Here is a 13,757-nt window from a genome sequence, read left to right as displayed (position 1 = left end):
TTGATAGGTCTATTGTCCATGAGTTGGTTTACTTTGCCATTTATACTTGCCAGATCTGGTGACCATTACTACATTGATCATGTATTTGTGTAAATAAATACTTTTTTGTCTTTCCATCCAATCAGATTTATTAGGTGACTGTTTTTTAAAAAATAAGGTTTATCAGGTACCTTTTCTAAAACCCTGCCAAAGAAACACACAAAATTTTAAATAATAAAAGGATGGTAATATTGTTCTTATCAACATGAATCATTAAAACCAGATAACCCTACATAAAGGGTTACCAAGAAGGTCATACCTCAACTAAAGATGAAAACAAATAAGTATGTCTTTAGGGTCTGCTTGGGGCCTGGGAGAGATCAACTGGAATAGAGAGTTCCAAGATGGAGAATAACTCTTCTTTCTTTCTCCCCACTCCCCCCATGTATTACTTTCACTAGAAGCCCAGGTTTAAATTAAATTACTCAATTGTAATGGCAAAAACACCTTTTAAATAGGTTTTAGTACTTGAAAAATACAAAGATTCAACCATCAAGTTTTTATATCCATTATGTATTATCAGAGTAGAGGATTGTTTGTGATTTTTCCAGTCTCATCAGCATAATTGAGTTAAGGGTTTGGAGTGGGTTTCTGTGGTCTGCAGAATTCTGTCTTTCCCCTGAAGCTTCCTGCCCATTTGAGTGCCAGTCTTTAGTATTTGTATCTCATGTTGGGAACCTGAGACAGATTAAAAATTTTGCTAGTATATCACCTTCTATACTACCCATCAATCCCCCTGTCTGAGCTGTTGGTCTTTGGCTTGGAGTTGAAGACTGCTAGGAAGGTAGCACTGGGAAAGTTCAGCTTCCATATTGAAAAAATTAGTTTTGGAGCAGTTCAGGACTTCATGTCTGTCATGGCAATCATGAATAGCCCAGTACCATAGGGAGACACTAGCTTGATTTTGTTTCCCCAACTGAACAGGAAAATGGTGATTGTATGTGGGAGAATTAATATCTATCGCCTTCTCATGGTTGGATCTCTTCTTGACATATGGACTCACAGCAGCCTTTCCCCTTCACAAGGTTGGGAGACCTATTAAAATTTTCCACCTGCAGAGACTAATGGATTCTAGAGGGCTTTGGGGGATTCCCTACTTTTAGGGTTGGTAGCCCATTGAAGCCATTGTCATTTTGAAATACAGAGATGTCTAGGACATTTAATGCAATAGCTTTCAGCTCTCTTCCTTGGAGCAGAGCCTGGAGGTGGGCCTTGGTATATAACTGGGTCAAGGACAATGAGGCAAGAGGAAAGATGCTTAGAATACATTTGGTGGGAGATTCATGCTGAGTGAGACCAAACACAGGTTAGAGTTCATTATTTGAGCCTACAGTGTGGCAAAAAGGGAATTCCTTTCCATCAGCATTGCATCTTCTCAGTTTCATGCAGTGGACACTTTCTGAGAGGTTTATGGCTTTTTGCAATCTGAGCAAGGGAGAGAGATGGTAGAAACCTTGATGACACATTGTGATGAGTTTACACAGTACTTTGAAGGTAAAGTCCCTTGCATTCATCACAACTTGCATGCCATAGTTAATGCACTTCTATTAGTTGAAGTACTAAGTTTTATTGTACCAGTTTTGGTTGCAGCTTGAGGATGTAGACAAGGTACTTGGTCATTTGACTACCTGTGTTCTTGCTCAAGAAGGAGTTGGCAACCTTTTACCTGTCATGTTTATTATTTGTTGAGCTGGGTCCAAAAAATTGTTGACTCCTCCTTGAGCAGGGGGAGTGTCACTGGCCACTGTAGAAGAGGCATTCATGGAAAAGCCTAACTTGGACCAGAAATGTTAACAACTATAGACTGGTTGTGAATATCCCCTTCCTGGGCAAAGTGCTTCAGCAGGTGGTTACTGGCTAACTCCAAGCATTCTTGAATGAAAGTGATTATCAAAATTCTGGCTTCTGACCCCAGCACCAACTTCTGACCTGGAGTGGAAACTGTCTTGGTGACCATGTGAGTTAATCCTTGGTGGTAAAGGGTCATGGGAATGCAATCCTGATTATTCTCTTGGACCTCTAGTGGTTTTTTAATCCCATTGACTGTGGGGATCTTTTTAGATAGGCTATCTGGCTGTGAGTTAGAGATACTGCATTGCAGTGATTCTGCTCCCACTTGGCTGCCTGATTCCAGAAGTTAATGCTGGGGTCAATTTTGTCCTTATCTGGGCAGAAATAGTCAAGTTATAGTTCCCCATCTTCTAATAACTTTTTCTGGATTGCTATGGTTTCTTATACATGGGGTTGCCTTTGAAAATGGTCTGGAAATGTCAGCTGATCCAAAATAAGACAGTGAGATTGTTGGTGGAAAATGGAATGTTATGCCAATACTTTCTCATCTGTACTGGCTGCCAATGCATTTCTGGGCCCAATTCAAGTGCTGGCCTTAACATTGAAATCCCTGAATGGCTTGTGCCTAGGTTACCCAGATAAGATCATCTTCAGTGGTCATTATTTGAGAGCCTGTGTGAATGGAAGCAATGGGGTAGCTACCCAGAAGAAGGCATTTCTTGTTGAGGTAGCCTGGTCATGGAATGAACTTCTTCAAGAGGCTTCAATGTGGCACCTATTTTGAACATTTTTCAGTGCTAGATGAAAGTCTTTATTTTCCCAAGTACTTAGTTTATTAGTTTTTCTCAGACATTTTAAAAAAATCTGGTACTGTATTTTAAATGTTCACACTGCTGTTAGTTTATGTTTGATTGTTGTTATGTTTATACTGTAATTTTAAAGTGTTTTCTTGAATTTGATCATCTTATATTTAATTACTCTAATTGTTGTGAATCCCTAGAAAGCTTTGGCATTAAAATATTATAAATAAAGCTTTCCGCTGTGGCATATTCATGGCACTGGTTGGTGTTTGTTTTTTAAAATTGGAATTTAAATTGCTTATCAATAAACAATCAGTGTTTTCTTGAAAATGTCATCTTTACATTTTCAATATGTTGACCTGTATTAAGATAGCTGTTTGCATCTCTTGTTCCCTAAAAACAAAGCAACAAGCAAACAAATCAAAACTTCTGTCTCAACCTATAGACACTTACTCTTCTAGCCAGGGGCAGAGAAAAAAAGAGGGTCCATGACACCATACAGCATTAACCTTTCCCTAATTAAATCCTGTAGAACATTGGCTGCGAAATCAATGATATTGAGAGAGTAGTGTATGTAATTAGACCTTTTGAAAGTGTTCTTTTAACATTGGACGTGAATCAACTGTTTCTCTCAGACAAAACAGTTTTTATTTTCACAAAGCATAAATAAGTCAGTATTTAACAGATTCTTTTTTCAGTGTTTTGAACTGCATTGTTTGGGGTTGCCTTTGAAAATGGTATGGATATGTCAACTGATTCAGTGATACTGTTAATGGGAACTGGCCATTGTGATCATATCATTCCAGTGATATTTTTTCAAATTTTTATTTTCTTAACATGAACAAGTACACAAAAAAGAATGGGAAACAGAATGAACTGAAATGAACAAAGCAAGCTAACATGAACAAAGTTGCCAAGGGCCATTCTAAACAAATGCAACCTATACATTCAGCTTCCATATCATGCCAGTAATTTTTGAAATGTGGTTTGTACAAATCCTATTTATCAGATGTTATATTTGGGTGAAAAGAGGGCTAAACATTATAATACCTGGAATAGGTTCATGAGGCCAAACTGTCAAGAGAAAGACTATAGCTCTTTGGTAGACCACATGCTTCGCATCTGAAAGAAAAGGTGAGATATAAATATTCTAACTTCTAGGATCTGCAGGGAGGGTTGGAAAAAGTATTGAACAATTCTGTTCTGGAGGGACTGATGGTCTGACTCTCTAAGGCAGCTTCCTGTGGATTACATAAGAAAAGCCATGCTGGATCAGACCGATGGTCCATTCAGTCATGCACTCTGTTCACGTTGTGGCAAACCAGCTTTACACAAAGCTGGCTTACACAGCTTTACCAGCTTTACTCCATCTGCCCAAGCTCCTGGGCAACTCATGTATGCAGGCATGCTGCTTTTGGTAAAGGAGGTGGCATGTAGCTAGCAGGGCTAGTAGCCAGTGATAGCCCCACTTATAGCTCCCACTTTTTTACCATCGATATGTCAGCATAGCAGTGGGGACAAACCAGATGCATGCTGACACTACTAGGGTGAGTGAAAGAACTTTCTGCCTTCCTACTTTGCCAACCCACCATACTGGACTTGCTGGTATCTCTCTTTCCCCTCTGCCTCTTCTCATTCAGGACAGTCAGAGCCAAGAAGAAGGCTACCCACTGAGCTGAGCCTGTAAGGCCATGCTCTCTATCCTCTCCCTGCCTCACCAGCCAAGAGAAGCAGGGTAGAGGAGGAACAGATGAGACTGTGGCATGAATGGTAATACAAGCTGCTGCCAACACAGCTTCTGGTGAGATGGAAGCTCTTAGCCTCTTTTGGTAATAGACAAGAGAGGGCGAAAGTGGGAGTGAGAGGCTCATTCATAATTTTCTGCAGTACTTGGCTGACCCACCCGTGCTACGTATCACTGGCTGGAAATTCTGTGAAAGCCATCTGTCCTTGTGTTTGATGGTGGTTGCTGTAGCATCTACCTCTTACGGAATTTTGTATTGAGTGTTTGTAGCTGCAAAACATTTTTCTTACATTGATATTTCTAAATGTTGACTTTATGTCCCTGTGCTTGTAATATTTAGCATATCCTTAAGAGTTGAAAGGATTATCCTGCTTTAGCAACTTCCCAAGCTCTTCCAGTTACAGAAGTGACTGTGTCTAGTCACTGTGGTCCCAGGCTAGGACTCTGCTATCTGTGTTCTAAAAATCAGGTATGGTGGCTTATTTACAAGAAATTATACAAGGAGAATGTTGTAGTAAATATTCTGTAAATATTCAGTTGGAAAACACAGCAATCACTTGCAGTAAAACTGTGGTTTTGGCAGTACTGGAATTTTAAAAATCTTGTTGGTTCTCTGTCTGGAAATAGACTTCTCTTTTAGATCTCTGCATAGTGAGAATACATCAGAGAAATAGGACAATTGATGGAAAATGGTTGCTAGTAAGTTCATCTGATTTTTGTTTGGCTGCAAAGTACAGTGGGCTTAAAGCCTTCTTGATTTTACAAGCTGTGCTGTGTACTGGATGTGTCTTCTGATCTAAGGTAACATAGCATAACTATTTGCAAAATTGATCTCTTCATCACCCTTCCATTCTTTAAACATGTTTTGCAATTATATGTATACTGGTTCAAAATGTGGTAATGTGAATTAAATTTCTTTGAAAAAATAGCTTGCAAAATTCCAGACTAGAGTTTCAATGGCTTTATGGGGCAATCTATGCTTGCATTAGCTTGCATGTAATGCAAAATATTGAAGAGTGGGCAGTCACTTGACCCAGTTAACAGCAAGAGACATGGCAAGCAGCTGTCCCACTATGCAAGATAGCTTAACTGTGGCACTGTTGTATCTGTCCTGGTTTTTGGGATCCTATGACTGCTACATTATATATAGAGATACGGTGCTGGGTTTGGGAAGTGCACTGTTAAAATCAAAAATGTAGAACTAAATATGATCAACAATTGGTTCTTAAGAGATTTGGGCACCTAAAATACCAGACTTTTCAATATTAACAACTGAAATGGCATTTGTCCTGAATGTCCAAAGTGGCAGCTGATTTAGTGTAAACAGTAGTAAATACTGATCTGTGGCAACTGATGCCATAATACATCTGATAGCATTTAAATTGCTACAGGACTTAGGTTTTCCTTGCTTGAGCTACTTAAAATAATACATACAACATTTTAAACACAATAGTAGCATTTTAGAGTGATACACTAATGCTGTAAAGAAAAATAAGTCAACAAACTAGCTTGAAAAGCAGGTGTCTCTCAAATAGAAATGTGAAGCAGAAAAAATCTATAGAAAATCAGAGGAAAAAATCTTTTTCAAAAAATTTTATTTCTGAAAAAATGAGCAGCTTTGGATTATGAAAACTGTTCTTTTAGAATTTAAGATAAAGTTCTTACCTAGACTGTACTCCCTGCAAACTGATTGCTAAAATTCAGTTAATAAGAACACTTTTATAGAAAGATCAAGAATAGATGCAGTACACCAGTTTTCCTCTGCTTCTAGTTTTTCCTGCTGCCTCTGGCTTCAGGGACTACTTGCTAATGTTACCTGTGGTCAGGTACTAAAATAGGAGCCAAAAATATGTTTTGTATATCTTGCTCATAAAGTAACCCAGTTTGCATCAAATTTAAAAGTGCAGTTTATTGAGATAATTACAAACTTACTAGCTGTGTTTACTGCAAAAGTATTAAAATAGAATGATAATTTTATGAGCAAACTGAGGTATACATAATATAATTTTAGGAACACAAAGTCTTCCCTGCTAGAGGGCTCCAGGTTGGGAAAGGTTGTCCTAAGGCCCAGAAGTAATTTTAGATCCATAAAGAGTGTTTTAAAAAGGTCTTGCTTATTTTTAAATTTTCCCCAATTTTAATTTTTTTCTGAAACCTCATGGAAACTGTTTTTTCCATGGCTTCAGAATTTCCAGAAGTTTTACATCTCTACCATCAGATACATGGCAAGGATAAGCAATAGCTTTGTTTATATGCAAGAACTGAGTTTTTTTTTTAAAAAATGGTTTATCAAGAGTGCAGCATGTGCAGATGCATCTTGCTGCATTGTAATTTCTGCAAGTGGAAGCAACTAAGCAAACCATCCATAGTTTGACTAGTGTTACGTGGGAGCCTGGAATTCTGATTTATTTCTCCTCCAGCAAACCAGAGACCAGACTGTAGGGACAGGTCTGTTAAGAAAACTAACCTCATGAGAGAACAAAATGTTGAGCTATACTTGTTCTTATATATAAGTGAATTTCTGGCCTTATCTGAGACTTTTCCCACATTCCCAGACTTAGTGGAAAAATTCTTTGAGTTTCCATGTGCATTCATGTATTAATATTCAGAGCCATCTTGAATATTGCCAATCTGTTCCAACATGTGTTTTTTAATGAATTGGGTGGAGCTGTTGAATTGAAAAATGAAGAGAAATTCTATATTTTGATACAGCCTTGTACTGCATGTTTTGGATTGTGATAATGAACAATAGGAAATTTCCTGGGTGCAGAATATGTGTAGTTCTACAGGAATAAGGACAGAGGCCCTATGTTGCTAGCAGATGGCACAAATGACATATCAGAAAGGTGAAGTTCTACCTAATTTAAATACATGATGGCCTGCTGTGGAATAGATTCACTGCCTAATTGTTTAAGTATGACTTGGCTTTATAGCTTTTTTTCTTTGGTGAGCAAAATAAGCTGACAATATTCATCCCTATTATGCAGACTTTATTCAGATCTCTGAGCTCTATTGGCTGGTTGTCCTCTTTAATAGTTTGAATTACAGGGGCAAATCCTGCATTTCTAACAAGTATGTGTCACAGTATGAACTAGCTGCCCCATGTCATAAAGTTCAGTAGAACTTCCTACCTATTAGTGAAGCTGGATTGATATTTGGGATAGTCTCATGGTTAGGAATATGCCATTTGCTATACTGCATGCTAAAATTGTTTTTCAAAATTGCAGCTAATGGTTACATGCTTCCTGAAAGGGTTGGAATCAGATATAATTAGCCTGATGTCCCGAAAAACTTACATTAGTTACCTCATTTGCTGCAGTAGGATTGACTAACCTGAATTTTGAGTTGAGATCTGTAAGAGGTTTCCCAACCTGCATTACAACCCTCAAGAAGATTATATCAATGTTAAATTTTAGAACAAGAATCTCTTAAGCACTTGTCCAGGTGTTACAAGGTGGTACACCAAACATTTAAATAATGGTGCTCCATGAAACTCTTTTTGCTGTCTTTATTCTCCTTAGTTTTCTGGAGATAGGTTAGAAACAAGAGTTGTGAATTCCTGTTTTAGCACAATATGAGAACACAATTCAGCCTTATTTTTCCACATTCACTAGATGAATTACTGCAAACCTGGAAACAACACTGAAAAGGATTATATCAAACATACGTTCATGTTAAAGAATGAACCTGTTCTTCAAATGTTTTCCAGTACTGTTTGTTAGGGTAATATGCGACTACTTCAAAATAAATGGCCCAAACTATATGGGTTGCATAAATAAATGATAAAAGGAAGTCTTCTGTATCTTGAGGTGGGACTGGAAAGGGTTTATGTCTGAGACTCTGAAGAACTGCTTTCATCCAGTGCACATGGTACAAAGCTAAGTAAACCACAGTTTTCTCTGCCTTGGTATATTAGCTTCCTATGTTCCTACAGTCCTTCAAACTATATGGAAGCCATTGGCTGTATATGCATTTCAATGTCTAGTGAACTGTATTCTGTCACTGGTTATGGTTGGAACCCTGTAAGGCTTGGGAATTGACAATAACAATGAGCTGAGTGTTGCATGTATTTAATTGTGGGTTGCACATGGATTTATGTGACCTGCTCACTTTCGTGAGCATAAGTTCATTGATACTAGTGCAGCCTTTTTCCAAGTAAAGTTGTCTCCAAAGGTGACATGATTTTATATTTCTTGAAACAGATACTGAAATTTATAACATCCTTCCATGAAAGTGAAACTGGTTTATTAGCTGGCTATTTTTTTGTTGGCACCATAGATCCAATCTGTGATAATGAGAGGTAATGAAGCATAAGTCTTCTGTGGTAGCTCTTGTAAATTAAAAGTCTCCAGAAAGTAACTTTGAAATCCATTAAGTTTCTCTCTTCTCAAGAATTTGTGTTCACTGAAGTGATGTGGGAGATATGTGACATACATGTGATGTTATTTCTAGCCATTTGTTCCAATTTAATATCTCAATCATCAGTGTAAATTCTGTATATGTGGGTGGCTTGGGAGTGGCAATAACCAGAACAGCACCTCCTAAACAGCTGCAAAATTAGCAACATTCTGGGAAAGGGAAATGTAATAAATTTGATTTTTTGTTTTGTTTTCAACTTGTAGAAGGAAAAAAAAAACATTTTAAAGATTACTTTTATGACTTTAAGCCACATGACGTGCAAGACAGTAGTCCTATCAGTAGTGGCTAGGGGAGAAAATTTTATAGCAGGTATCTGTCACAATTACAGTTTCAGTATGTGCAAGCAGGTCATATGTGATGTTATGAGAATGAAGTATTTAGCAGCCCGGCCACCAAATTGGTAAAACCAGACAGTGTTGTGGTTGCAAGTCAATTTTGAGAATCAGAATTCACTGTACTATAAAAATGATTTGGTTTATTCACCTGAGTCTTCATTGCAGGTGACAAATTAATACATGATTCATGGTGCTGGCTGCAGTGACCTCTGAACCTTCTAGTGCTTATACTTTAGTGGTACTTCATGGTAGGCATGTCATGAGGGGAGCTGCCTGGAGCTGAGAGTCAGACTAGATGGCCTGGGAGACCCCTTCTGACTTGCTCTGATTTCTTTGTTTCTAAATTTCAGTAAAAATTAAAATGTATGAATGTATTTTTGTTTTAACTCTGCATACATACTTAATTCATCTATAGTTTGATATAAAATTTGTTTCCTAACTGGTTATAGGATTGACTTTTAATTTAAACTTTTCTGCCCTGCCTTTTGACAAAAAGCCCCCCAAACTACTGTGAAATAGATCTAGAAGTAATAAGGCTTGTTAAACTGCAGCAAGCTTTCCCTCACATTAGACACATGAAGTCATTAATCAAACTAGACTGGCTCAATATACAGCTGTCTATGACAGCCTAAATATGTATTCTCTCCCCTCCCTTCCCAAGTGTATAGTGCACTCTTGTCTTTTCCTACCAGACAAGCAGATTATATATTGCCGTTGTCCCTTTAAAATAAATTTATTGGAAAAATCAAACATTGCATCGAAGTTTAAGTTGGTTGAACTTCCCCAATTTTAAGAAAGTCACCAAAGGATAAATCCCCAGTTCCTAGTTACTGTTAACACTTCTTTGCTATGACACCTTTAGAATCTATTCTTTGTAAGTTTTTCAAGAGCTAGTCCTTGGTCTCTGACTTATTTTTGACTGATTGGGATGATTGAGACCCTGTCTAGCTCTAGTTAGAAAGGATTGTCCTGTCGCACAAGGCACTTAGTGAGCTTGTTGTGAGGAATTGTTTAAGGGTGGTTGTGCTGGAGTCAGTATTTTAAATTTATATATGCAAATAGATCCAGATTTAGCTGGATAAATTCAGTTGATGTCAGCATGCACAATATCCTGGAAATGCTCATAGAGTGAGGGGATACCGCTGACTGGAGTGAGCACTGGTGTTTCTGGGAGGGAAATCACAAACTGAGTTGGGGTTCCTTTTTGCAGGAAGAGGATCACAGCTAGTAATTATGATATACTTTGGCTGTTATTTGGGTTATTGGGAAGAGGGTATTTCTCTCCAGTTTTTGTCGGAATTATTGTCAGATTGCTGCTTTCTGGGTATGAATATAAGATGCTTTTATTAACCTGTTTATATTACACTTTAAATTGTATACTGGCTTGTAATTGTTAGAGAATTATCTTGAAATGTCACTATATTATGTTAATTTCCCTGGTGTTGAGAGCCACTTTGAGCACGGCTACCATTGTTACAAAATGATAATGTCTGCACCCTCATACTGCACAAAATCAAAACTGCTCTATAGCTGCACTATAGCTCTGTGGCACAAAATAAAAGATAACTTGATCGTTGTGGTGTGCAGCGATAAATGAGTTTGGGTTTCCTCAAACCACATTTGGGTTTTCTCAAACCACATTTTAATTTTTGTCCTCCCTTTCAGTCAAGACTGGTTGCTACAAAAGTGCAGTACTTTAGGGATTGATGGGTTATGGATTTATAATTAATGTCAGTCTCTTCTGGTCTCTGACAGCTCAGCTCAGTCTTTTTTCTCTGGAGGGAAGGCGTGGAAGGAGATTTAGGGCCAGGGAAGGTCCTCAGCTCAGTACAAGAGCAGATACTTCAGGATCCATCCTAGGTAGCGCTGGAAAAACTCAGAGCCCCAGATATCCAGATTTGTTATAACGCAACATCTTATGTCCCTATATGTATGAACTATAGGTGGACTTGGACTGGCTCTCAGTGAAGAGTATAAGCTGGAAAAGCAGACTTTCTGATTTGTAGATTCTTTTATATCAGTTCTGATGTCACATCTGAGCACCTGCGATGTACCTTTATATTTGCAAGCAGTGATGCAGATTCCTACAACATGAGGTGCTTTCTTTTTTAAAGAACTCACGGTGGTTTACATCATTCTTCTGCTCTCCAGCTTATCTCTACAACACCCTGTGAGGTAGGTTGGGCTGAGAGTCTGTGACTGCCCCAAAGTCACCCAGTTTTGACTTCAAGCCTAAGCAGGGACTAGAAACCAGATTGCCTGAGTCCCAGACCCATGCTGTTAACCACTGTACCACACTGTCTTTGTCTTTGTATGCTTTCTGCACAGGACCTTGTGTTATGTGTAACTAGGCTTTCCAATGTACAAATCAAAGTTACTATCAGATGACTTTAATCTGAATATATGCTGGTGCTATTTTCTCACTGAAGTTTATTCTTTCTTTTTTATTGGTGGAGAATAGAAGAACTACGGAAGCTGAGTTGGTCAGGAATTCCAAAACCAGTACGGCCAATTACATGGAAACTTCTTTCAGTAAGTATTTCAGTATTGTACAATGATGATAGTGTTGTTTCTGTTGCCACATATAATTTTACTTGAGTCATAGCTAATCAGTAGCACTTCAAAACAGTGTGACACAAAGAATGCTGTTCTATTCTCAATTTCAAGCTTGGCTTGTCATAAAAGAATAGAGTAGTAAATCATGACAAGTGCTAAATTTCTCTTCCCCTACTCCTCCCTGCTAACTCCTGTATGCTCTGTGGTCTTAAACAGAAACTTAGTTCCTTACAGAAAACATATATATTCCATTGTCTGTATGTCTTCCAGTGAGAAAATGTGGTGCTTCTTGATATTGGGGTTCAGCTGAGATTGTGTTTTTGCTTTGGGCTAAAGAGTTCTGTAGTGTTCCCATTTGCATGTATCTGTGGTATGTGCTTGAGAGCATGGAGGTTGCTTCCTCAGCAAATTTTCATGTTAGCTTTTTAACATTCCAAATTACATATCCATCAGTTTAGCACTGTTGAATTTTTCAGAGAAAAGGCTTAAAGCAGCTTTCTGGGTTTTTTCCTTTTTTCTTTTTTGAGCAGGATAACTCTGTAGGGAATGTGAAGTGTTCACTTCTGAAGAGGTCTGATTTCCAGTGTTTAAAAGATTCTTTCTTGCTAATGAGTCATGATAAATTTCCGGGCTTAGTGCTTTCTAATCCAAAATTCAGATGCAGTTCTTAACAGTGAATGTTTAATAAGTAGTCTTGTGCAATTAAAATTAAATATGCAGAATGCAAAAACTGTTTGGAAAAACTATATATTTAAAATGCTGATGTTTCATCCTGAAGTTCAAACTGAGTTTGACACCATCCATTTAAGCTGTGCTATTGGTTGGGAAGAACTGCTATATGCCCCATTGACTGCAAGGTTCTTTCTTTGATTAGATTGGGATGGTTTTTAGGAACCATAGCAGAAGTTATATACATTAGAAAATTTTGTCTTGTCCCTGTTTTCTTGAAGCCATAATGTTTCCTATGCAGAGTCAAACACCTAAGGTGCATTTCTCTTAGAGATGTGCTTAAGAGCTATCATTTAGGGTGATGTTATTTTGCTCCTTGTTCCACAAACATTTGGTTTTAGACAGTATAACTTTTTCAGTTTGCCAAAAAAATAAAATAAAAATCTGAACAGAAACCTAAATTAGAAGGTAGTGGATCTGTCTCTTTGCAATTTACTTTGAAACCTGATTTACAGATTTAGTTGGTAATTAACATGCAATAGGGAGAATTATGATGTCCTAAAAATCAGCAATAAAAATGAACAGTATTAAAATGAGAAAATAATAGTAGTCTGGATAGCCAATAGTTTGACATAAATGTAGTAAAAATATATTTGCTGATTTATCTGAGCATCTGACTTACCCAAAGTGCAGGTGGGTACTTGAAGTGTAATTATAAATATAATATGTTCTGTAGTCACAAGATGATATAATCAAACTTGTAGCTAATATGGGATTTACTACTTGCAAAAATAAAACGTGGTTTCGTGAAAAAACAGAATATTGAACATGTCGGAAAGAAAACCTTAATCTTTAAATCTTTTAGCAGAAAATACGAATATTAAAGGAAAATATTAGTATCCCTGGGACAACTGTATTTAGTTTTATAAATTAAATTGCTTTCTAATAAAACTAATTGTGTCCCATAGAAAATACAAGCTCTTGACATGACATGCAGTTTAAAATTCAATATTTAACCTAACAAAGTGTTGAAAGTATATTAAATATCAGATCATAGTCATAGCCTTCCAATCACAATTCTTTATATTGGCATGGAACATTTGTTCATTGTTTCCGATGCTGGTATGAAAGTACTGGATAAAATGTAGAAACCAAGCTAAGGGAGACTGCCTCCTTTGGTCAAGTTACTGTCCAAGTTCAGGCAAAATGATTTTAGTCTGATAATTAGAGTTTTGCTAATGCACTATTTTCTTAATTTCTCTCTTGTTCAGCAATGCAAATCTTCCAGAGTTTGTTAAATGACCATTTCTGATTATACCTGAATCAGGAAATTGGTGTAATCTTTGTCTACTAACCAGGATTGATCCTGATTGTCCTAGCCTGCTTGGTAAGGAGCGGTTAAAT

The 13,757-nt window shown here is 37.4% G+C and overlaps 1 protein-coding gene across 2 annotated transcripts in view; it reads left to right on the top strand.

Annotated features, from left to right (window-relative positions):
* The window catches only part of TBC1D22A (TBC1 domain family member 22A), a 144,464-nt gene that overhangs the window by 20,870 nt on the left and 109,837 nt on the right, over window positions 1-13,757 (top strand). For both annotated transcript variants that reach the window (XM_044423413.1, XM_044423414.1), the window contains exon 5: window positions 11,590-11,660. In XM_044423413.1, coding sequence (XP_044279348.1) covers window positions 11,590-11,660 — 71 coding nt within the window. The remainder of the gene's footprint in view (window positions 1-11,589; window positions 11,661-13,757) is intronic.

Source organism: Varanus komodoensis, unplaced genomic scaffold (assembly GCF_004798865.1).
Source record: "Varanus komodoensis strain SLA01 unplaced genomic scaffold, ASM479886v1 scaffold13_3, whole genome shotgun sequence".
In the NCBI taxonomy this organism is placed as follows: domain Eukaryota; kingdom Metazoa; phylum Chordata; class Lepidosauria; order Squamata; family Varanidae; genus Varanus; species Varanus komodoensis.
This window is presented reverse-complemented; position numbering and strand designations above follow the sequence as displayed.